General features: G+C 39.6%; 1 protein-coding gene across 1 annotated transcript in view; it reads right to left on the reverse strand.

The window, feature by feature from the left end:
- Positions 1 to 14,301, reverse strand: part of ank3a (ankyrin 3a) — an 87,879-nt gene extending 73,578 nt beyond the window's left edge. Inside the window, exons 1-2 of the mRNA XM_055227514.1 lie at positions 13,988 to 14,301; positions 13,483 to 13,903 (exon numbers count right to left, since the gene is read on the reverse strand). Coding sequence (XP_055083489.1) covers positions 13,483 to 13,551 — 69 coding nt within the window. The 5' untranslated portion in view covers positions 13,552 to 13,903; positions 13,988 to 14,301. The remainder of the gene's footprint in view (positions 1 to 13,482; positions 13,904 to 13,987) is intronic.
- Between the last annotated feature and the right edge of the window lie 8,704 nt (positions 14,302 to 23,005).

The raw sequence follows: 23,005 nt of genomic DNA on the forward strand, positions 1-23,005 counted from the left end.
AGCTGCCCAGTCAAACAGGAAAATATTTTTGTCAAAAAAAAAAAAAAAAAAGAATAATGCATTGTTTGTGGAGATCTAAGTATTTATATATATATATATATATATATATATATATATATATATATATATATATATATATATATATTACATTCTGCTGCTTAAGTAACTGCAGTCTTTGTGATTTGCTAGTGGCAACAATTCATTCATGATTTGACTCAGTTTCATTTAGTTTTGAAGTTCTGCTAGTCTTGATGTGAAAGTTCTGTTTGTGCAGACAGAGCAGCAGTGTATTGAACTCTTAAAGAGGAGGTGGAGGTGTTGTAACGGGCAGCAGAATACCCTCACCACAGTCCCCAGTGTCGAGTTACCCCATCATTACCAACTCGCAGGCTAGTGCCAAGAAGCTGTGTGCCTGGGGAAGCTGCAGCCGCTCTGACTCAGTACACAAGAGCTCATATCAAAGTATCGTGGCACACACAAACGCACAAAGCATCCACCTGGAAAGTACAGTCGGAACCAGAGCATCCCGGAACACTGCCACACATGCCCAGGCACTCACACACTTCCTGTGCAACGGCTCAATTCACATCAGAAAGGTCAACAGTCACCCCAAGCACCAAAGACTGGACTAAAGACTTTGGTATATATTTCTGCATAGATTACACATGTGATGAGTGTAATGTTGGAATCCATGGTTCCTCATTGAATTTTGTTAATGTTTCAAATCTGAGAATGTACACCACAAAAAGTCCAAAGAAAAAAAAAAACTAAAAAAAAACAAAACTTTAAGATCAAAGCACTGTACTTATTTATAGATATGTCTTCAGAGGAGATCTATGGAGGCATAAATACTTTAGGGTATCAATTTCTCAATGCTATCAATTACCACTCAGTTCAACATGCCAGATGGTTAAGAGTTAACAAGATCAAACACATACAGTATGTATAGTTTTCCAGTGTCTTGTTTTGCTATGCAGTCAAAGGCTTGCAATGAGCAAGTTCTACTTTGATAAGGAGTCTATGGAAGTTTAATCGGAATTACTACTTATAGTCAGACCTCAGTCCTAGCAGTAGTAACAGCTAGAATGTTGTACTAAAGCCTACTAGAGGCCATGTATCAGCCACAGCTGACTGCAGGTGTATGTGCCACAGGTCTGATTTGATGGTAACACAGCACTACGACACAGCCCATGTGGGTTTCTGGTTTTAGTGTTGGCAAAAGGTTGAAATGCAGTCTGATATGGTATCTGGAAATGAGAGATCACAGAAAGGTTACAGCTAGACTTTACTGAAGATTTAATTGGATGTAAATCACTTAACTGTGTGTGAGCAGAGGAGAGCTCAGTGGAATGCATGCACAGACACATATACTGTGTCACAAAGTACAGTATTTAGCAACCTCATCTTTCTCACACCTTGGCTATGCCCAGCATGTACATAGACATGGACTACATGCTTTGAATCCCATAAGCAGGGCAGGGCTCTGCTGAGGTGACATGGAAATGTCATAACCTCACATAGCTTAGAAAAACAAGTGTCTGGACGCTGAACAAACTATACACTGAGGCCTACTGAGTTGCTTTCCAAATTTAATGTTAAATAATCAAGACAGAAAAAAAATATGTTGTACAGTCTGAAATTTACAAAAAAATGTAAGTGACATTCTTAAGCATCACATTTTTGCTGCAGAAACAGAAAACGAACAACTGCAGAGAACAGTGTATGATGTAACAGCTTATTTGCATGTTGAGTAGGTAAGTGAGAGATTATCAAGTGGTCTCTGTGGAGGCTGCGGAGCAGCAGTCAGTATCATTCAAGGCACTTTTAGCCTGTGGACAAAGCCATAGACCCTATAGGCACATTCATAGGCATTCACTGAACTGATGTGCTCTCATAAATGTGCTTCTGAGTGCATTATTATCTCAACTCGGATATCACGCAAAACAAAACCACTCTCTGTGATGCTACAGTGCCAACATTATAACAGGGCTATCACTTGCTCCATCTCTGAAAGCAGGGAGTCAGATGAAGAAAGGGAGAGAAAAACATATCAGAACTTGTGTTGATGAGTCACAAACTTTAAAGGCATTACAGGTCTGATAAGATACAATGTTTATTTCTTTGATACATATCCCAATTGCAGCCCTCCCTTCAACTGTTATGAGACAAATGTGGCCCCGCACAGTGGATGCCCAGAATGATTGACCAGCATGAGACCAACAGCCAGCATCTCCCCCTCATACTACTGTCCCTTGTGAAACCTGTCAAACTAACTTGAGAAGATGGAGGAAACATTTCTCCAGTCATGCATGTTTTATTCTTCTGAAATGCCCCACCAGCTACTTTTACTTTACCTCTTACGTTTTGAGCCTCCACCTTGTTGTCCTTAGGGCTCAATCTGTCAGGGCAGCTCAGCCTGTGGCCACACTGAAAAGGTAACAGGTGCGAAGGCCAAGCAGACTGCCTCTTTAGGCTATTTTCTAAAGGTTGGCACCACACTATATAATAACATTTATTCTATATAATGAAAATAGAAAACCTAATAAACATAGATGGGGCCCTAAAACAGGAACAAATAATGTTGTTTATGTATCTGAACTAAAGTATTTATCATGACGCAGTTTAGAGTTGGGATGGCCAGCCAGGCTTCAAGAAAGTTTGGTTAATTGGTGGCCTAGTTGAAATGTATTTTTGTTAAGCACATTTATCCTCTTCTTCTTTGGAATATATATTTAGTATAATAACAGGAACTCAACTCAACCCCAAAATACACCCATCTTTATTCCCATGAGTTTATCGACAAAATAGAGCAGGCTGTCTTGAGTTCACCTCTACTTTACTTAAACCAGGACAGCACAGCCTAGCACTAGCTTGTTGTTACAATTCAACTGTAGAAACTCACCCAGAGCCCTATACAGCATGTTTAACAACACTGCATTTAAACTCACCCCTTTAATCCTCGCTGACATGGTCCACTTGTCACGAGGGCCAGGTGCAGAAAAGGGACAGTGTTTGAAGGGCCATGATCCATCAGGACATGGAGGCTATGCGCAGCCAAGCCAACTACAGCTAGCAGGGGTTACAGGCGCTTAATCAGACAAGAGATAATCTGGTTAGGAGATCAACAAACAAGCCTTTCAGTACGCCAAAAGAGGACACACAATCATAAACAATAGTTGGGGTCAGGGCCATTGTATGACAATAATTTCAAATGAGGGCTGAATCTAGGGTTGTTAGACAATAATTTTAGCCTTGTTCCACTAACAAGGTGACATGGTCTTGGTCTTTGTTGGTGGCTGCAGTGTTACCATGACTAGAGGGTTGTGTGTTTTTGTATGTTAAGAGACGTCAGTGTCAAGTCTGAGATCTGACAATAATGTTATCACCCTTTTGGTAAATTCACAATAATGTCAAGAAGGTGGCCAGCTGTGGAGAACCATAAAAGGTAAGTGATGGCGGCTGGCAGCATACATGACAAAGCCAGTGTCCACAGTAGGGCCCCGGGATTCTCCACACCTCCTCTGGTTTCCATGGCAACAAGGACAGGAACATTGGTGCACATGCCGGCCGCGAACAGAGCGTCACAAGGGAAGAGAACAGCACGCGCCCCGCTACTGGCACTTCACAGACACATCCAGACGTTTTCACACCCTCTGGATTCAAAGTGTTGTTGGTGTGCAAAAAATTCAAGCAGGCCTTCCCAGTCAGTGTGCACCTGATGCCTGATTGCCATTGTTGTTTGCCTTTTACATTTTGAAAAACAAATTCACAGTCTGATTAAAACATGTTAGGCACAACAGACATGGTACTGCCAGTCGTTTTTTTATTTCTTCTTCCCTCTTCTGTTTGGCTGTCAAAGTAAAATAACTGTTTGCACTTAGTTGAGAAATTATGAGCAAAAGCTGGATTTGGCCAATGTCAGTGACACCCTACACTATTGCCATTCCCATAAAGAAACTGTTAGTTGTTCTTCAGAAGGATCTGTTAACTGTTATAAACACAGCATGGCACTGTTAGTTAAATTTAAAACTACTTTAAACTTTAAACCACTTTAAGAGACAAGTTGTTTTTGCTGTCAGGATAGATGCCAAGAGCGGGTGTCCTACAAAAAATAAAGTAGAAAGCACTTGTCCACTAATAAAGAAGACTAAAATGTTAACAAAAGAACAAAGAAGTCATCATCAGTCAGTGGAGGAAGTGATCAAGTTGCAAGAAAACTTGATCACAGTTCTTATGATACAGATGGTGGGACAGAGAAGGCCTTGTTAACAGCATAGAGGTTTTAACAAAACTAATACTATGTACTGAACTACAGTTGAATATTTTGTCCATTATACTGTAACCTCTTGCCCTTTTGGTTTTGGACATCATTCCTATTGCACATGAGAGCAAACACGCCCTCACTCCAGGGGCCTTGTTAGCGGGTTCTCAGAGGCAGCTGCAGATGCCAGATCTTAACTTGGTAGCTTTTAGCTGTGCCAGAGGTGAAAGCTTGTGCCAAAGTGGATAATATAAATACATTTGAATTGTTTAGAATTTTAAGTACAGTATTCCATCCCAATCCATTTCTCTAGCTGTCTACTCATTCATCATGTTTGGCCCAGTGATCTTGCACGTCGACGGGCAGATGATGATGAGACCTTTCATGTTAAGAAAGCAGTCAGTATGTTTGTAAGCTGCATATGAGGTCTACAGATGAAATGAAAACTCTCCCTTCTTCAGGTTTTCACAGTTTCTTTCTGTCTCGGAAGCAGCTGTGAGAAAACAACAAACTGACATTAAGTGAGCTTAATGTCAGCTGTAAGGTAAAGGCCTAAAGAGGAAATCTTTTACTCTGTAAACATCATATCATATCATATTAAATAAAAGAGTTGTGTGTGAAATTCCATTTCTATGCTGAACTAAAGGCTCTCACTATCAGATCAGACCTCATTCTCTTGACCTACGACATCAAAGTTACAATACTCTCTACAGAAGCATAGCCAGACTGGACCCCAAGAGACTGGAATGGACAACACTGCCAGTGTCTAGAGGGTTCATGTCTCTGGGTCCTGGGTCCTGTACTGATGACCTATATAAAATAAACTACTAACTGCATCAGAACGCCAGCGTCAGCCTCTTCTCTTCAACTCTTAGGCCACTACAATTTATTCTACAACAAAAAAGATTTCAGGAAAATATATTTCAAAGCATGAAACATTCAAAACACTTTTGTTAAAAGCCAAGATCAGCCTTAATTTATGAATTTGAGCTGAAGTCACGTTTACTTAATTTGCTTTTGTCCCCTTTGTGTCAGACACATCTTTCTGCACATTAGCCCATCACAGGCTAATGGCGTGTCAATACTAATGCTGTCTTTTTGTATCGTTTTACTGTGCTACACTTACACAGGTTATTTTAGCACTAACACAGGTCCTGATGCAACTTTGCCATAGTGAAAGAAGTATGTCAGCAACACAACTTAAGGCCAAGTTAATGCCCAAAGGATTGTAATAATCAACTATTAATTATAACTTCAGGAAAAATACAAAAAAAAAACTTTTTTAATTTCCAAAAAATGTTTTAATTTCCAACAAAACAACAACAATCAAACAAATCAATCAACTGGTTGGCAAAAAAAACATTGCCCTCTCCACAGTCATATAGTTCCTAATGGCAGCTGGACGAGCAAATAAAACATCTTTTTTTCATCCCAATAAAGCAACTAAGTTTTCTTTTAAAGTGGAGGTGCCTTGATGTTACATTTAAGCAGTTATTTGATAGTAAATTGAGATTTGACTTGATTGTCTGATGCTATTGCATCTACTACATTGTTACACAGCTCAATAAGAAATACCTACACATTGTGATAGCCAAGGAGCATAGCATTATCAATCCAAAGCCTTTGGAGAAGTTTTCTATCCCTTTGTCTGGGCAGGTGAAATGGATGTCTGCTTGGTATAATGACACCAAGGAAGGAAATAGGCTGCTTTTGTTACTTTACAACTTCATTACTGACGGTGACCTGGCTGTTTCAGATTGTATAGGCCCTCCACAATTTGGTTTTCCCCTCATTGGGTTTAATCATTTAGTTCCCCAGAATCTGGATTGTCTTGAGTAGGAAGTGATCTAGTGGGTGTATTTAGAGCAGTAATATACTAAAATATTCAATAGCGCTCTCCCACTTCCTCCAGTTACATTGGTGTTTCTGTTGTATGTGAATCATTAAAGTGTTTCCACATGCTGAAAGTGCTTGACTGTAGTTGTATTTGATAATTGATGATAGATGGAGCAATTATAAAGTATGGTTAAGTGCGGCAGCTGGCAGATAAGGACTGGGTCGTGGCAGGCAGGACAGAGCTGGGCCTAGCAGGATCTGAGCAGTGATTTATTCATGACACATGTGGGTGAGGACTCCGCTTTGCTTTTACCATCCTCATCCTGGGGCTCTGCTCTCCCTAGCTGCTTTCTTCACACCACCACACATCCTCCTCCTGCATCGTATACGCTCTCTCCATTCAAGTCCACCTAGACTTCATTTTCTACCTACTCATGCTAACCTCCCCCACTGATGGGTGTCTGAAGCAATTCAGCCCACGACTTGGGCTTCATCTGCTTACGTAAAAAGGTTTGATTATATGTTCTTTCTTTATATATATATATATATATATATATATATATATATATATATATATATATATATATATATATATATATATATATATATATATATATATATATATATATATATATACATATACATACATACATACATACATACATACATACATACATACATATATATATATATAAGTATATATATATATATATATATATATAAGTATATATATATATATATAAGTGTATATATATATATATATATATATATATATATATATATATATATATATATAAGTATATATATAAGTATATATATATATATATAAGTATGTTTCATCATAATGATGAAACATACTTTCTACTTGCTCTCTCTCTCTGTCACACTTAAACCTAAGCAGATTACTTTGTGAAAAGGGCATCAGTGGCTCTGCAGTTATAATGTTTGGCATAAGGGCAAATCACATGATGATCAGGGCTTGATCTGGTGTAAGTTGTCCTATAAATGCCCGCTCAGAGTTCTAGAGGGCATCTCATTAGTAACTCACACCGTCACAGCTGGCCCTTGTCACAGTGTGTCTCAGTGGAGAGCCCAGTGAATAGGATGTCACCAGTCTGCTCAACAGGGCACACAGAGGTAGATAGTACATCTGAAGTGACAGAGACCACACAGGGCCATCTCCAGTGCACCATTGGGCCCCAGGCTCAACTATTTTCACACTCATAGTCCTGTAAACAGAAATCACACAACAGAGGATAAGCCCTAGAATCCACCCTTAAACTTCAAACATGTTGACTACTTTTGTTTTGTCTTATAAGTGAACAGTTACATCATTGGTCTAAAATCAACTGACTCACTTTATAGAAAGGTTGATAATCATCCAAGGCTTATGCAAGGCTCAAAGCTTTTTTAAACAGTATTTAAAAAAGCTTTCAGAACAGAATTAATGTGTTTTTACTTTTCAGGGTAAAATATAAACAAGTAAACCTTGTTGTAATTTGTATGAACCTGACCTGACTTGTTTTTGTTATATCTTGTCTTTATAGAGACCATTTCCAGGTCATAGGCTGTAACACAAGTCATAGGAGTAGAGAGAGACATTCCTCATACCTGCAGGAACCCCTTAAGCTGTAGAAAAGACAAAAAACTAGACCAGGCTCTCTGCTGGCAAAGCGATGAGCTGACCATGTTCTACTTTCACCGAAACTTGACAAATGTCATGTTTTCAGCTGGAGCAGCCTGGAGATCATTTCTGGTAGTTATTTAATACTGTGATAGAAAAGCTAGGCTAGGATGGTCTCTGTCACAGAAGCCTCTGGGCATGCAGATCTGCTGCATACCGCTTGGGTTTTTTATAGGTATACATGAGTGTGTTCCCTTGCATACATTTATATAGTCCAACACACGCCTCCTGCCTTCTCTACAGCTCCTATCCACCTACTTCTCTTACTTAACATCTCCTGGTCCCCTGCGGCTTCACCTGCTCTCCTCCTCTATGCCTCATTCTCATTTAATAATGTGTTTGCTCAAGTCTGTCTCTCATCCATCATTTTTCTCACCATGTTTTTTATGCACTCATTCTATTCTGAGACAGGTGATGTCGTTTTTGGATTTACATTAGGATTCGATGGACAGGATAGCCATGGACAGGATATTTAATGGAGGTGAGTTTGACATGATGGCCCTCATGGAAGCCCCCACTCACACATCTAAGGAGGTTTCCCTCGTGTTCCCCAGCCAGAGCCGCACAGCATCAGTGAGGGGAAAAACTAGGGATGGTCCAATATTGATTTATTTCAATCAACATTTGCATTGTTGTTAGCTGATAACCAATTGTTAGCTTTATATATTGACAAATTATAATTTCTTGTACATAATGATTGTGTACAGCATACAGCCTCTTCAGCTTCATTGTTCATTTAGTTCCATTAAAGTCACTTATGCATTTTAAAAGATCTGATGAAGACAAAAAAGCTTTTTCATGATATACCAAGGAATTATTTCTATACATGTAAAAAAATAAACATTGACATTTCATAATTTAACTTTAAGAAGAGAGAAGACAAGATGGATGAGATATGCTGTAAAAAGCCCATGCAAGGCTGTGACATAAAGGGGGGGGGGCAAAGTACAATGGCATAACACAAGCTGAAAATAAGGATGAATTAGCTTACAAAGCCAAGACAGAGTTTATAATTACTAGCAATCAAAATAAGCACAAAGTTCCCCATATTTGTACAATAATGTTATAGAATAAACTCCAGTGGCTATAGTAAACATAAACATAAACCTACATATAGTAAACATGACATAAAGTCAAGAAAGTGCGCAGTCACAACACAATGGTCAGACAACAGTGAGTCCACTGTCCCACTATTTTTGCAGTTGGTGTGAAACAAAAGCTTTTGTTATCCTCCTCTGTAGCATTACAAGGTTGCCATGGTGACGCTGAGCCAGGCAAGCTTTATTTGGATTGCAAACTGGATAAAAGGGGTTTCTAAATATGACAGTGCAGCTCTGTATACCACTGTAGTGTTTCAGCTGTGACTTGTATAAAATAGCAGAAAAAACATACAGGAAGGAAAAAGTATGGAGTGATCCAAAGAGGGCTCTGGGAGTCAAAATAAGCTATATTATAGCTATTTAGCTATAGCTAAAAATGTTCAAATAGCAGCTAGACTTTTGAACTTGAAATTGGTATGTCACATCTTTATTTAGTGGAAAGGCCCCACTCAGAAATACTTGGTGTCAGAGGATGGAACAGTAGGCAGAGTGACCCCTGTTTCATTACAGAAACAGTGATGAAATTGTTTTATGGGGAGAAACAGATGAGATAACAACTTTGATAGAAGCCGGCAAGTGTTCCATAAACACAGAAACTCATTTTAAATTATACTGGGCTCTCGCTGCTATTGATTCACTCGCGGACATAAAAACTCAAAGGCATTTCTTTGAATTACTTGCTTGTGTTGATTGCTTGAGAGGGAGAAGAGTGCTTGGAGAAGAAATAGATTGAGCAGTGGTGCACCCTTGTTGATTACGCCTAGTTCAAGAGCCTTGTTGGTTCCAAAGGCTTCTCTAAATCTAGCAGCTGAATTGAAAAGATTTGTATAAATAAAGATATGTTCAAATAAGAGGAGAAGAAGCTGGTTTGGTGTAGTATTTAAATCCTCCAATCCCATCATCTCAGAGTTATTTCATGTGAAAGTGATGGGCCCCTGACAAGCTGATCCCAATGCCCTCTCCCGGGGGTGCACAGCTGTGACACCCACCCAAAGAAACGGCAGGAATAGACGTACCCACACAAAAGTATGCATACATTCATATGACTCCATGTGCACTTTCTACACCTCCACAGCTCCACTGATGGAGCACATGGCTCTGGACGTGTGCTATCCTTTATGTAAGGCAGCCGCTTCCAACATTTATGTAATCTTTCACTTTCTCAAATCTATTGGCAATACAACTGCATCCCATTATTTCACATTAGACTGAATTGACAAATGCATCTACACGCCAACTGAGAAACTTGTAGTCACAAGTACAAAAGATCACAAAATCTATACTGGGTTGAGTATCACAATGAATACCATGATTAGATTTGTGCACATAATAAACACTGTGATGCAAATGTACAAATGTGATGAACATTACAATAAGATTAATATTTAATACACACTCTTGGGAAAGACTGGCAGATGTTCCATTATTGACTTTATTACACTGAGGATAATATAATGTGGGAAATAATTAGATTTTTTGATATGATGCTAAGATGCATGTTCCATGCTTTTACAGGCTGGTCAATTAGCAGAATATTTGGAGCAATATTTCCCCTAATGTAGCAAAGAGAGTCCATAAAGCTTAAAATGAGCCCTCTTAAGGATTTGCAGTGTGCCAAGTCCATTAGTCTAATCTGAAAAACAAAAGCAGCGCTCGTCTGCTTGCTGTGTCTTGCACACCCTCTTACACTTGACATCCTCCATCAGCACATTGGCCAGTGCCTTGCTGTTATCTGGGGATGTGATGTGCCATTTCTCTTTGAAGGCACTGTCACAGAACAGCTTATTTCACCAGTCCTCCAGACACAGGCTTTTCCATCGGAGAGAAAAAGCAGAGATGCCCGAGTGCTGCTGCCTGGATGACTGACTCTCTCATTAGGAACAAGACAACGGAGGCATCACCACAAAGCAGGCATACACCCAGCACAGTGAAAAGAGATCGAGAGAGTAATGTAGAGAGTGAGGTATGGACTGGGGAGTATTCAGGCTCAGGCCCTTTCTGTTTACCACTGAATCTCAGTGTTTTCAGTGATGCCACATTGCACAGCTGTCTTCACACATCAAATTGTGGTGCCTGACAAAACTACCAAATAAAAACAGTAGTACAATGCTTTTCATTAAAAACTATGGCAGAAGCCAAAATGTAATCATCCAGTACATCTCAGATTTATGGAAAATTATTTTTGGAAAGGGGATTTAATTATTAACACAGCAGTTTAATATTGAGCAGGGTAGGGTTAGCTATACAACCACAAGCATAGGGTAACTCATCTCTAACAGTATATTCTCTTTCATCATGGAGCAATTTCACTAGCTGAGTTTCAATCTACTTTAATTATCAAGTTAGCACCAGACCAGAGCCTTGCTCCCCTTCATCTCACTTTTCTGTCTGCTTTACTGCCTTTGGCAGATTGTGTCAAAACAACCCATGGAACACTTATGTAATCTTTATAAATGGCTATTTGTATTTGGATTATTACAAACATATGTGGGTTCTGTCTTCATTTAGGTGAAGTAGGATGATATCTCAACATTGTACATACATAGGTTAAGATGATTGTTTAAGTACTGATTAAGTACTGTTTGCAATCATCAATAGATTTGTGGATTTTATATTTCTTAATATTATACTGGCTGGGTCCTAGAAAGAAAATATTTTTGTGTGCAATACAGACTGAGCAAGACCCAGCACAACCAACAGGAACTGCTTTAATAAGAACGTTGAGGTCCCCATAAAGCATATTGTTTGATAGTATGATGGCATGGGTGAAAATAAATACCCCTGGATTGCTTCAGCATTATCTTAATTACTACGTCTCATATTTATATTTATATTTATATTTATATTTATATTTATATTTATATTTATATTTATATTTATATTTATATTTATATTTATATTTATAGATTTAGGTTTATGCTAAAGCTTCTGTGAGCTTATAGAGGAGTTTGGGAAACATTCAAGCGTCAGCCAAACAAATGGGCCGCGGACATGTTGCCATAGAAAACACATAGATGGAAACACAGGGAAACACTATCACAACATTGTGTTTAGAGCTGATTTACGAGCCCTGTCATAGTCACCATCAGTCTGGGACCTTGAGTCAGAAGATGCCTGATTGCATCCTTGAGCTTCTCCCGTCACAGCTGCTGCTTCATGAAAAATATATTTGCGTGTTGCTGGCCACCAAGTTCACCAGTCCACCCCCTCCTCTGCCCCCCTGCTCCAAACCTCCATGGCTCTCGCTCAAAACTCAAACCTGTTGCCATGGCTACAATCTTTAACACATCTGGCATAATTATGAAGCGGCTGCACGTGCACAGTCCCACACACACAACAGACATCTGAACTATGTGCATAACAAAGCGCAATAAGCATGACTGCTGCTCTTTCTGTTTCATGGGTGTAGTCTGGAGCTGGCATGGGAGAGATATTTCAACAAAATATTGGAAAAGAGCAGATGTATTTGACTCCCTATACATTACCAAAACAACGCACTTTATATCCTGCATTTTCAATTTTGTCCACACTTTTTTACTCCCTTTAAATCCTTACAAAATATTACAGTAACTTTTTTGTCACCTGTAACCAGAACTGACAGCTTACTCAGTCCCACTGAGGATAAAGAATATCACAACATGTTATATCAATAATTCAGCTTAGAGTAGACTCCATTTTCTTTTTGCTCAGTGAAGAGAGAAGGCCTCACCGTTACATTGAGCTACGTATATAACTGTGCCCCACCTCTGTTATGCTTAGTCTCTGTCTTCTTTGTACACCACTGTATGCCCTAAATGTCTTATGATAAGAAAAACTCTGAATAAGAATGCGCTTTCTAACCCACTTATCAAATGGCAATCCCGACACAATAGTAGGATGCTGTGTTACTGAACAAAATAATAAACAAACCCAAGGAGTCTAATTGCCTGACTATTTACCGTGTGCCTACATACACACATAAAGATCTGCACAAGCTTGGAATTTCTATTAAGTCAAAACATGTTTGTGGGTTTCCAACATAAAAATTAAATGGCTTAATAACAACATGAAGAGATAACAGTGAGGAGGTGTTGCATAAATGTAGCGTACAGTGTGTACACACAGTCTGTCCAACAGTACAACAGATGCTTGAGAGGTGCGTGCATTCTGTTGCCCCCACCCTAACCCCTGAGGACATCCCTTCGCCTCCCATCACAGACGCTCTCTCCACTTTACATACCAGCGCTACCTCAACCAATCACCTGGAGTCAAACAACCAGCCGGACCAGTCACAACGCGGGGTTTACAATGACTGCTGGTTGACAGGCGCGCACAAGCATTCCAGGTGAGACTCAACAAATATTTCAAAGCCTCATGTGAGCATGATGGGAAATATGTGTGAGACAAACACGCAGCTGATCAAGCTTCAAAAAATGTAAATATGAAAAAGTCTACAATAGTAAATGTGTATACTATAAAATAATAGCATGGAAATACAAACAATACCAAAGCTTTCCTTTAACTGCTTCACTGCTGTGCATTAAACCTTCAAATCAATCATCCACCAACTGTAAATACAATGAAACAATAAGACAAAGAAAGCCTACTGTTCAGTCTCCTACCTTTTTTCCTTTTTTCTTCCGATGGGTTGCTTTTCCAGCGCCTGATTTCTCCTTAGCTTCTTCACTCATGTTCAGTGCTCTCCCCTTGTTCCTCCTCTCGTCTCTTTACTTTCTTAATATCCAGCATGTAGGAGCCTGTGGAGTGGAGCTGTCTTCACTGGGGAAGAGCAGCCAGCGGAGAAAGGTCCATTTAGGAGCGCTGAAGTCAAGGCTTGTTCCATGAGAAATGGGAGGACTGGGCTGATGCTCTTTCCCTCCCTCCTCCTCCTCCTCTTCCTCTCGTCTTCTTCCCCACGCTCACAAACACACGCGCGCAGAGTTGCAAACACGCTCGCCTAAGTCCACTCCCACTTGCTGCCTTTGCTGTGTGCAATTGGTGACTCTCAGGCAGGGTGTGGAGGAGGCAGACTGAGAGGAAGAGCTGGTAGAGAGAGAATGTTGTTAAAGATCAATACAAGATGAGACAAAAGAAGCGTGGTCCAGAATGGTTGTTAGAGCCACCTACCTGGAGCGGAGAATGTGGACGAAGAACAAAAGTGGAACGAATGGGTGTGTCAGGTGTGAAATGGAGTTGCCGGCATAGATAATGGGGGAGCAGACAGGGGTGATGGAGTCCAGTCTCCTCCTCAGAGCTGTGTGGCTTGTGTTGCTCCTCTGACTGACCAGTGAAGAGAAAGTGGCGGAGCGAGCAAGCCACAGCGGATCATTAACGCGATGCATCAGGTCCCTCCAGAAAAGGAAGTCTCCCCTCAAGCCTCCAAGCCTCTGCCAACGGGATCAGCTTACTGGAAACTGGAACACAACTGAGCGCAGGCACCCAGCTCTGGCTCACTGGCTCCCTGATTGACTGGTTTGCAAGAGGTGTGTATGTGTACTTAAATGAGTGTGCGAGAGTGACAGAAAGATGGCCAATGAGCTCGGAGATGGGTGGGAACTGGAGCAAACAAACAAACAAACAGCAAAATGTCTCTTTGACCACGCCTCTCCAGCTTCAACAAGCAGAGAAATATTCTGCTAATGAGGCTGGCACCGGAACTAGAGAACGAAACACAAAAATGGGGAGAAAATGGGAACAAAGTGCTCAGAATACAAAGGCGAGGCATGAAAGTGAAATGGATAGACAGTGGGAAAGGGGCACAATGTAATATCAGAGATGAACCATGGGAAAGATAAATGAACAAACAAGGAAAGAGCAAACAAAAAGGGGGAGAATTTGCTGTGGTTACCTCAGAACAACAGTGTCATTCTTCTGGTGTGAAACATCCCTCTGTCCTCCTGCCATCACCACCACCAAGCTGCGCACTGTTAGTGGAAAAGTACAGTCAATTACCAGTATCCAGTCTGCCAACATATAAATGTGTGGCATAAAAAGCATTTCACAAGTCAGCTGTTTAATTAGCAGTAGAACAAGGCATAACCAATGTGTTTTTCATTCAGTGGAATGAAAGACTTGCATTCCAAACAGTTCAAATGAGCAAAAAGGTTCCACTGTATATTTTCCACATAGTACGGATGTAGTATTTATTTTGGCTGCCAATCAACATGGTGGCAGACGAGGAACAGAGAGAAGGAACATATTTGAGATAAGATTCATGCAAAGTCTGTCTGTTTCATGATTGGAATCTGGAGAGCAAAGCTTTTCACAGATTACACACAAACCATCACTTACTATTACATTTTATTTGAAAATGTGTGGGTTCGTCTGGTCAAATGCGTATATCACCTGAAGCAGCTTTTAATAAATATATTCTTTAGTTTGAGCAGATGCCCAACCCACTAGTGCTAATTTCAACAAAATACTGGAAAAAACAAGTCTCTTGAAAAACTTACATACAAATGTATTTCACTCCCTACACATATCCAAAATATGCACATGCTGCAGTCCAAGCACATCAGATGGGCAAATAGGTTCAAAAGAGTGTATTTTACAGCTAGGGATGTCAAGTTATAACTTATGTGTATAGAATCTAGTTTGGCTGTAAATCAACATGGTGGCAAAGAGGAACAGGGATAATAAAAAGATGTAAGATTAGATTCATGCAAATATCTTAATGTTTATCAACTTTTATTATAGATGAATGTCTAATAATAGCGTGACCCCTCAAAAATATTTGGGCCATCATGGTTCACTGAGCTATCTCACTCAGTCTGTGTAACCTGCTCCATCAATAACATGCATAACTGAAGGCTCTACAAAAGTATATTAGGATTAACTTCTGGATGATACCCGGCTGCTCCATACCTCACTTGCCCTGTGCTGAGTGTATCGTGCCCTGCTTTATATTGGAGCTTCTGTGTGTGTGAGTGTGTCTTCAGGGCGTGGACTCGTAGCGCCAGCGGGGGTTATTATTGATTGTGGCAGCAGACACTTCTGGCAGCCGGCCACTTTATAGGATTTATAAGCCTTACACCTTACACTAGAAATTACCAGTGTACATTTCTGTTTACAGCTTTGGGCTGTAATTGTGAAATATTTGAGTTATAGTTCAAACAAAGCGAGACCACTTAAATCTTCAAGAGCAAATAGGGATAAGAATGCATATGCTTATAACAAATTGGCAAAGGAAAGCTATGTAACTACATTTCATATGCCTTTTATTTCGGCTAAAAATCCTGCAGTCTGCTGAGAGTTTGTCTACTGTCTCAGGGTAAGCTCCAGGATCACTGTAAACAGACACCAGGTTATCCCTAGTACAGTAGGTTATCAGCGCTCCCACTCACTGTGGCCTCATTGCACACACTTACCAATATTCAAGTTCAAGTTTCATAAAGTGCATATAGTTGATGTTGATAAAAAATATCCTTTTGTAGCAAGGTGATAAAGATGGGAATGGCACACAAGGGTAGACAGGACATCTGAATGCTGTCCCAAGGACCAGACAATGTCATGCAATAAGACTGTTATCTTCACTTCACATTAGTGTGACTTATGTTGACCCAGCAAAGTGAATCATGCTAACTGGCATTGGATGCTCAAACATGTCAGCTCCTAAACTGTGACTAAAGCCAGCAGTGCACCATAGAAGCCACTGCTATGAGGGGTCTTCCCACATCCATCATGCTTACAATCGAACGTCCTCGATCAATGTGTTGTGCACAGGGGCTAGATTGGACCTGACAGACAGTTCTACAGGGTGCTCCCAGCACAGGCACGAGGAGGGAGGACTCCCATACAAATCAACAACTATATCAATGGAAATCAATCATCATACAATGTATGCACCACCAAAACCAGCCTCCGATGAATCAGTCTAAACTCAGCATCTATTCAAAAAAACAAGAGCATCTATATCATTTCCGCCCCTATGTCAGCATCTCCTGGTACAGTTATCTAAAATCAATAATTATATGAAAACACATTATTGTACAAATCACCCTGGAAAGACAACACTATAGTTTAAATGCAATCATATTTACTGTCAAAATTATGGCCTAGATATTCATCATTTCAGATAATCCAATCCAGTTTCTTTATAACAATATTTAGATTTCTTAACATAGCAAAAGCAACTGAGCATTCATATTTGTGATGGAAAAACTTACACACAGACTGAGACTACAGGAGCCACAAATGAACAAAAAATGGGGAAAATGGATGTTATTCAAGCAAAGTGACTAGTAGGTGCTCCCAGGCACGTTTTGTGTTTTGTGTTCTATGTTTTGTGTTCAAATATTGATTTATTTTTATTTTTTGTAAAAATGAATAAAAATTTAAGTTACAAAAAAAAGGCAACTGAGCATAACGCATATCTTATACTAGCTGCTTTTAGCGCCCACTACCAAAACAGACGTTACAAACCAAACTGTGACCTAAATATATGATATGATATAATGTATGCCAGATAACATGTGAGATAAACAAGCCAGTCTAGTCGAGCTAGTGTTACATGAAAAAAAAGAAACAAAAAGACACTTTTTGGTCCAACAACAAAAAAGGGAAAACTCAGACCCACCTTTGGTTGTAATTAGGTCAGGTCTGGACAGGTGCTCCATGACTGATACAGACCTGTGCAGCTCAAGGTCTTTGCCATTTTACTACCGTCTCCTTTTATCGACACATGTAGTATGAGTATTTATTTCCAAGTTATTCAAACAAGAAAAAGATTAATGGTATTTTTTGTTTTAAATACATGCCAATCACCCAGTACTAGAGCTAGTATGTACCAAATAAATGTCATATTTTAATCCCTATACAGAAACGATTGCTGCTAACATGTGAGCAGCTTTTCTAAAAAAAAAAAAAAAAACTATATCCAATTGCATTGTATTATTCAGAATATGGTTCCATATGCCAGGTTCTTTCATCTGGCTGCTTTGTAAGAATGGATTCTCCCTGCAATACAACAACAAAGAGTCCACTATTGATTCTTGCATTTAGATTTTCCTCCTGAGATAATTTGCATTATATTGATTAAAGTTGATGGAAGGCTTCCGTTGGTATATATTGTGTTTGTGAACATGAATAAATTGCTAGTGTGTGGATGAGTGGATCTTTGGAAAATATGTGTTTGGTTTCATATACTGTATCTGGTGAGCACAGAGAGGATGCTGAAAAAGCTAAGGAGTCTCGCGCTTGCCTTGTGTGTTGCTGACACTGCAATGTCCAAAGACAGTTTGAAGTCTCTGGTCTGTCCGCTCTCGATGTGCTAAAGATGCCAAGCAAAATATGAGCAAGGGACAAGGAGGTAATAAAACAAACAGCACTCAAATGACTGCTTTTGCCCTGTCTAAGTAATAACAGTTCTATGAGAAGTGGTGACGTTAAGCCACAAACAACTGTATAGTTAAATGATAAGTTTTAGGATAGATAGTTATATGTAATAAATACTGTTTGAGGTCTAAAGATTAAATTAAATACTGTAGAAAGGCGTGTGATAAAATTCCAACTCAGTAAAGCATGTGATGACTTGCTTTAGACTATTCACTTAAATAGGCAGTGGTTTTAATGTTATTAAATTCCAGAAATCCTCCTTCTCTTGGCTTCTGCCTTCAACATGCAAGACTATTTTTTTTTCTCTTTTGAAATGGCTTATGCTGTTTTAAATACGGCCCACTGTTTATTTTTAGTTCAAAATGTCTAAGAAATTGACAACGGTGCAGTGGTGGACAAAAGAAAACCTTGATGCTTCTGGAGTAGTGAAGTGCTTCTCATTACTGACTAATACAAGCAAATAGGACAATTCCTTACAATAACAATTTTAAGTAACTGTATTTACAGTCATACTTTTTTAAATTTATTTTACCATTATTATTATTTTTTCCCTCCCTGGGACTTACCTGAGTGACACAGTGGTTAGTAAGCTTTCTTGCTTCACAGCAAAAGGGTTCTGAGTCCTGGACCGGACAGAGCTGTGTGGACATTCCGTCTTCTTCTACTTGTCTCCTCCAGGTGCTTCATTTCCTCCTACCACTATAGACTGTATGACTACCACTACTAAGATGGAGGGAACTTCTCTGAAAAAACAAGAGAATTTCCAGGTTGAATGGTTTGTTTGAATAAAAAACAAAACCCTATGAGCATGTCATTGCTGAGAGAGGCATTCCTTCCCTGACCAGCCAGTCCCTTCTACATTCTGTTGGAACCCAGAAGCGTGTGGTTCTGGTCAGGTAAAGGCATTCCCAGATTTACAAATGCTGAGCTGAGGAGAGAATCACTAAAGATGAGATACAAGATCTTTGCATATCTTTGTTATTAACCACTTTGCCAAAAATAGAAATGCAAACGACGTAAATGTTTTAAAGATCATGCTCAAACAGTCCGCTGGCTAAGGTGATGTGTTATCACAAATGTGAGTTAACATTACGCTCTGGCGTCAGTGAGTAATGTTTCTTTCATTTAATAATATCATAATAATCAGGACATTTCCTTTGTTGTCCGTTAATTACATTAGTTAACTCTGACAAAGACGTCGCTGATATGGAAAAGAGCCTCACCTTCCCACATGAAATAACAGGAGGTATTAGAGCAGAGGCGGACACGTGCGTTCCTCTCATTAACACTGATGTCTGTTTTTATTAATATTAGTGTTCATTTTTGCGCTATTCCTTTACATGCAAGTAAAGTAGTCCTGGCTACATAAAAGAATAATGTGCTGTAGAAAAATATTAACAAATTTTCATCATCCACTGTTATTGTTATTACAACCATGATTTTTATATATATATATATTGCATATTTCTAGTCCAGCCTTAGCCATAACCTTTAGCCCTTAGCAAAGCAAGTGAGTGAACAATGATATAAAGTTAGTTTAACCAATCATCATTCATAATTTAACTTATGGTCAGCACTTAAAGAATGGTGAGTGTGGTACAACACCCGCATTTAATTGGTCAAAAGAACATCCTTGTATTCCCTAGTTTCTACAACCTGATACAGAATGTGCATAACCTCTAAGATATTATTGTTGGGTTTATGCCTTGTCACATAAAATTGCATCCTTTGCCTGTCACAACCTGTAAAATCAATCAAGTGTGAGGATGGAGCAGCTCATCAATAAAAAACGTCTTGTTTTTCTCTTCAGCGCTGACAGATCCTGAAGTTACAACCAGGCTCAAAGGGATCTTGGATGGTGAGCTGGACAACCACATCACCAGTCTTTGTTGGGACAGTCTAATGTCTGTGTTGCCTGCAGTAAATCCACTCACACATGTCCTATCGCACGCACACAGACGCACATGGTCCTGGACTGCTGTTCTGCCAGCGCCATCATCACTCTCTTTCCAGCCTTGTCTCCATGGAGACAGGCTTCCAGAGCTGCTGCTTCAAACCGTTCTGAATCAGCACAGACTGAAGAGGGGAGGGGCGGCCTCTTTGTGTTTAAACATGACTAAAGGAACAAGATGAGCCCTGTACCCTGGTGCGGAGGTGATCACAGCACCTTTGCAAAAGCTAATATGTCTAGTGCCTAATGTTACAACTATCGATACTGAAAGAAAGCATTGTACCAAACAGTGCAAGGCACTATAGACCATCTCTCCCTTCGCCCTGGGAGTATTGTTTTACCAATTTTGTTTGCTTATTGCAATTGTCCATTTAATGTTCTACAACAAAAAATTGCCACCATTTAAATGTAGGAAAGATATGTTTCCTCATGATGATTACTTATTCTGTAGGCTGTTTGCACATCATAATTTATTGTATAAGTCATTGTATGACAAGATCATAAATGTGACCTCTGCACAGAAATATAGGATCTGAACTTTCTTTGTGCAATTATGATGTCATCTTTCTAAATATAAAATGATAATGTTGGCTATGTGTATGCATCTGAAGGTGCTTCTCGTAACAATAAGAAATAAGCAAAGAGAGAGCAACTTGAGCTGAACAGTGAAATTCATTTGACAGTCTCCAATTAGCGCCATTCAGAAAAACCAGTGGACCAAAACGTAGCTTACTTAAGGCCAGAAGTATAGACTTGGGTAAAGGCAGGAACAGAGCAGGACTCAAGTGCTGATGCAATGATTGGTTTGCTGAAAAAGACTGCTTTCCTGGTTGTTGAGTCAAATCAACCTCTCAGTGCTTCAGAAAGACAGAAGCAGAATCAGCTCTAATCCTCCATGATAAATGCACTAACAGCTGGACACTTCTCCACTCAGGACAATGTCAGAAGTGTTTAGTGAGTCTGTTTTCGGGCTGGGGTAATAGATCTGCCAGAGACACTGTATGTTTAAAGTTGGCTTTGAGGAGCAGCGGAAGAGAAAGCTTTCATGGGCTTAGCACCTTCACCTTAACTAGGAGTCTGAATGAGCAACACTGCCTTCATCATATTTAAAGACACACACGCACGCACGAACACACACACACACACACACACATGCACACACACATGCATGCACACACGCACACACACCCCCACACACACACGCACGCACACACACACATACACACACACATACAAGCACGGAGCATAAAAATAAACGAGAGCGTGCATGCAGCTCACATTCACACCATACCACCTATGTGTACGATTACACAGGAAGTGGCCTTTGAGAAAGGTCAAAGATTTTGAAAGAAAAGTCTTACATGAAATAAAGTACCATTATAATCTAAAGCACTATTGATACTTTTGTTAGCTGTGGCTGGACAGTTTGCAAACCAATACAGGATAAAAGTTGTTGCTTTTTCAGATTTAAATATTATATGTAACATGTAAGAATTTTTCAATGTTTGCATAATGTTTAATATAAATTGTTTACATGTTACTGAGTCTTAGTAAGTCTAAGCTTAAAATAGAATCCTGTGAGTATGGGCAAGTCGAGGCATAGATTTATGGTATGGACATCAATTAACAGGAACAAGAAGAAAAAGAGTGCGAGAAAAACAATGCGTCACTCTGCTAACTGCCATGGTGGAGAGTGAAAAACAGGTTGAGTGAATCCCAAAGTGAACCTAGCCAAGCCCTAATGATTACAGAAGATTGCTTTGCCTTTGACGTAAACGAAGCAAGCTCAGACTAAACAGACCACAAGTGCCACACAAGAGCTGTCGAACAAAGGAAGTCAAATGCCAAGTCCCTCAATGGCCCCGAGGAACATTGTTATGTGCCATTAGTGCTTCTGTTTAAACATCAGTTAAAACATCAATGGTGTTTACTGCTTGTTGTACACACAAAGCATTTTCCAGGTATTTATATTACTTGAAGACTTGATAATGAGTAATACTATAGGCACTTGTACACTCGGCTGCTTGTTAAGAAGGAAGTTAGCAAATGATGTCATTATGTACGAGCTTGAATCTGATTATCATATCAGTGGGACGCGCGTGGCATCTTTGACTTCCATAGCAATGAGGGTTACTTTGAAAGAAGGAAAGCAAGCAACATTGTCAGAATATGTACACATGCATTGTAAAAACATTGCTCAGGTACTTTTCTCAAAAAACCAAACAGGACAGAATTAGCTAAGTATTTCTGTCAAAGGCAAACAAACCCCAAGGGCATTTCTTTCTCACACATTTTTTTTCATTTGCATTAGCTCACAGAAGCCCAACCATGACAGGAACACAAATGATCAGGCAGAAAACATGATGAGAGAAGAAGGCAGTATCACGAGGTTGCTATGGTAACCACACTAAACTGGCATGCACTCTCCATGGCAACGGGGAGCTGATAAAGGGATACAGTGGAGTCAGTATCAAGTCCAGGAGATAGGCTACAGTAGGCCTACGTGTGTGTGTGTGTGTGTGGGGGGGGGGGGGGGGGGGGATGTGTGTATGTGTGTGTGCGTGAGGGGGTGTGCATGTGTGTGTGTACATGCAAAATACAAAAATAAATACATCTTTGAAGTACAATGATAATTATACTTATTGATGTTGTTTTTGTGGTTGGAGATGTATTTTATTGTATTTTATTTAGCTAGTAATGATCCAATGTTGTTGTTTTTTTTTCCTCATTATGAGACTCAGTATGTAATGTGCATGCATTACAGCTCTATTTTAATACAATTCAAAGTATCAAGTCATTAATTGTTGTAAAACTTTAAGGCCTATACCCACTTAAGCCTTAAAGGACAGAAAGCACAGAAA

This window comes from Periophthalmus magnuspinnatus, chromosome 15, assembly GCF_009829125.3.
Source record: "Periophthalmus magnuspinnatus isolate fPerMag1 chromosome 15, fPerMag1.2.pri, whole genome shotgun sequence".
Lineage (NCBI taxonomy): Eukaryota > Metazoa > Chordata > Actinopteri > Gobiiformes > Gobiidae > Periophthalmus > Periophthalmus magnuspinnatus.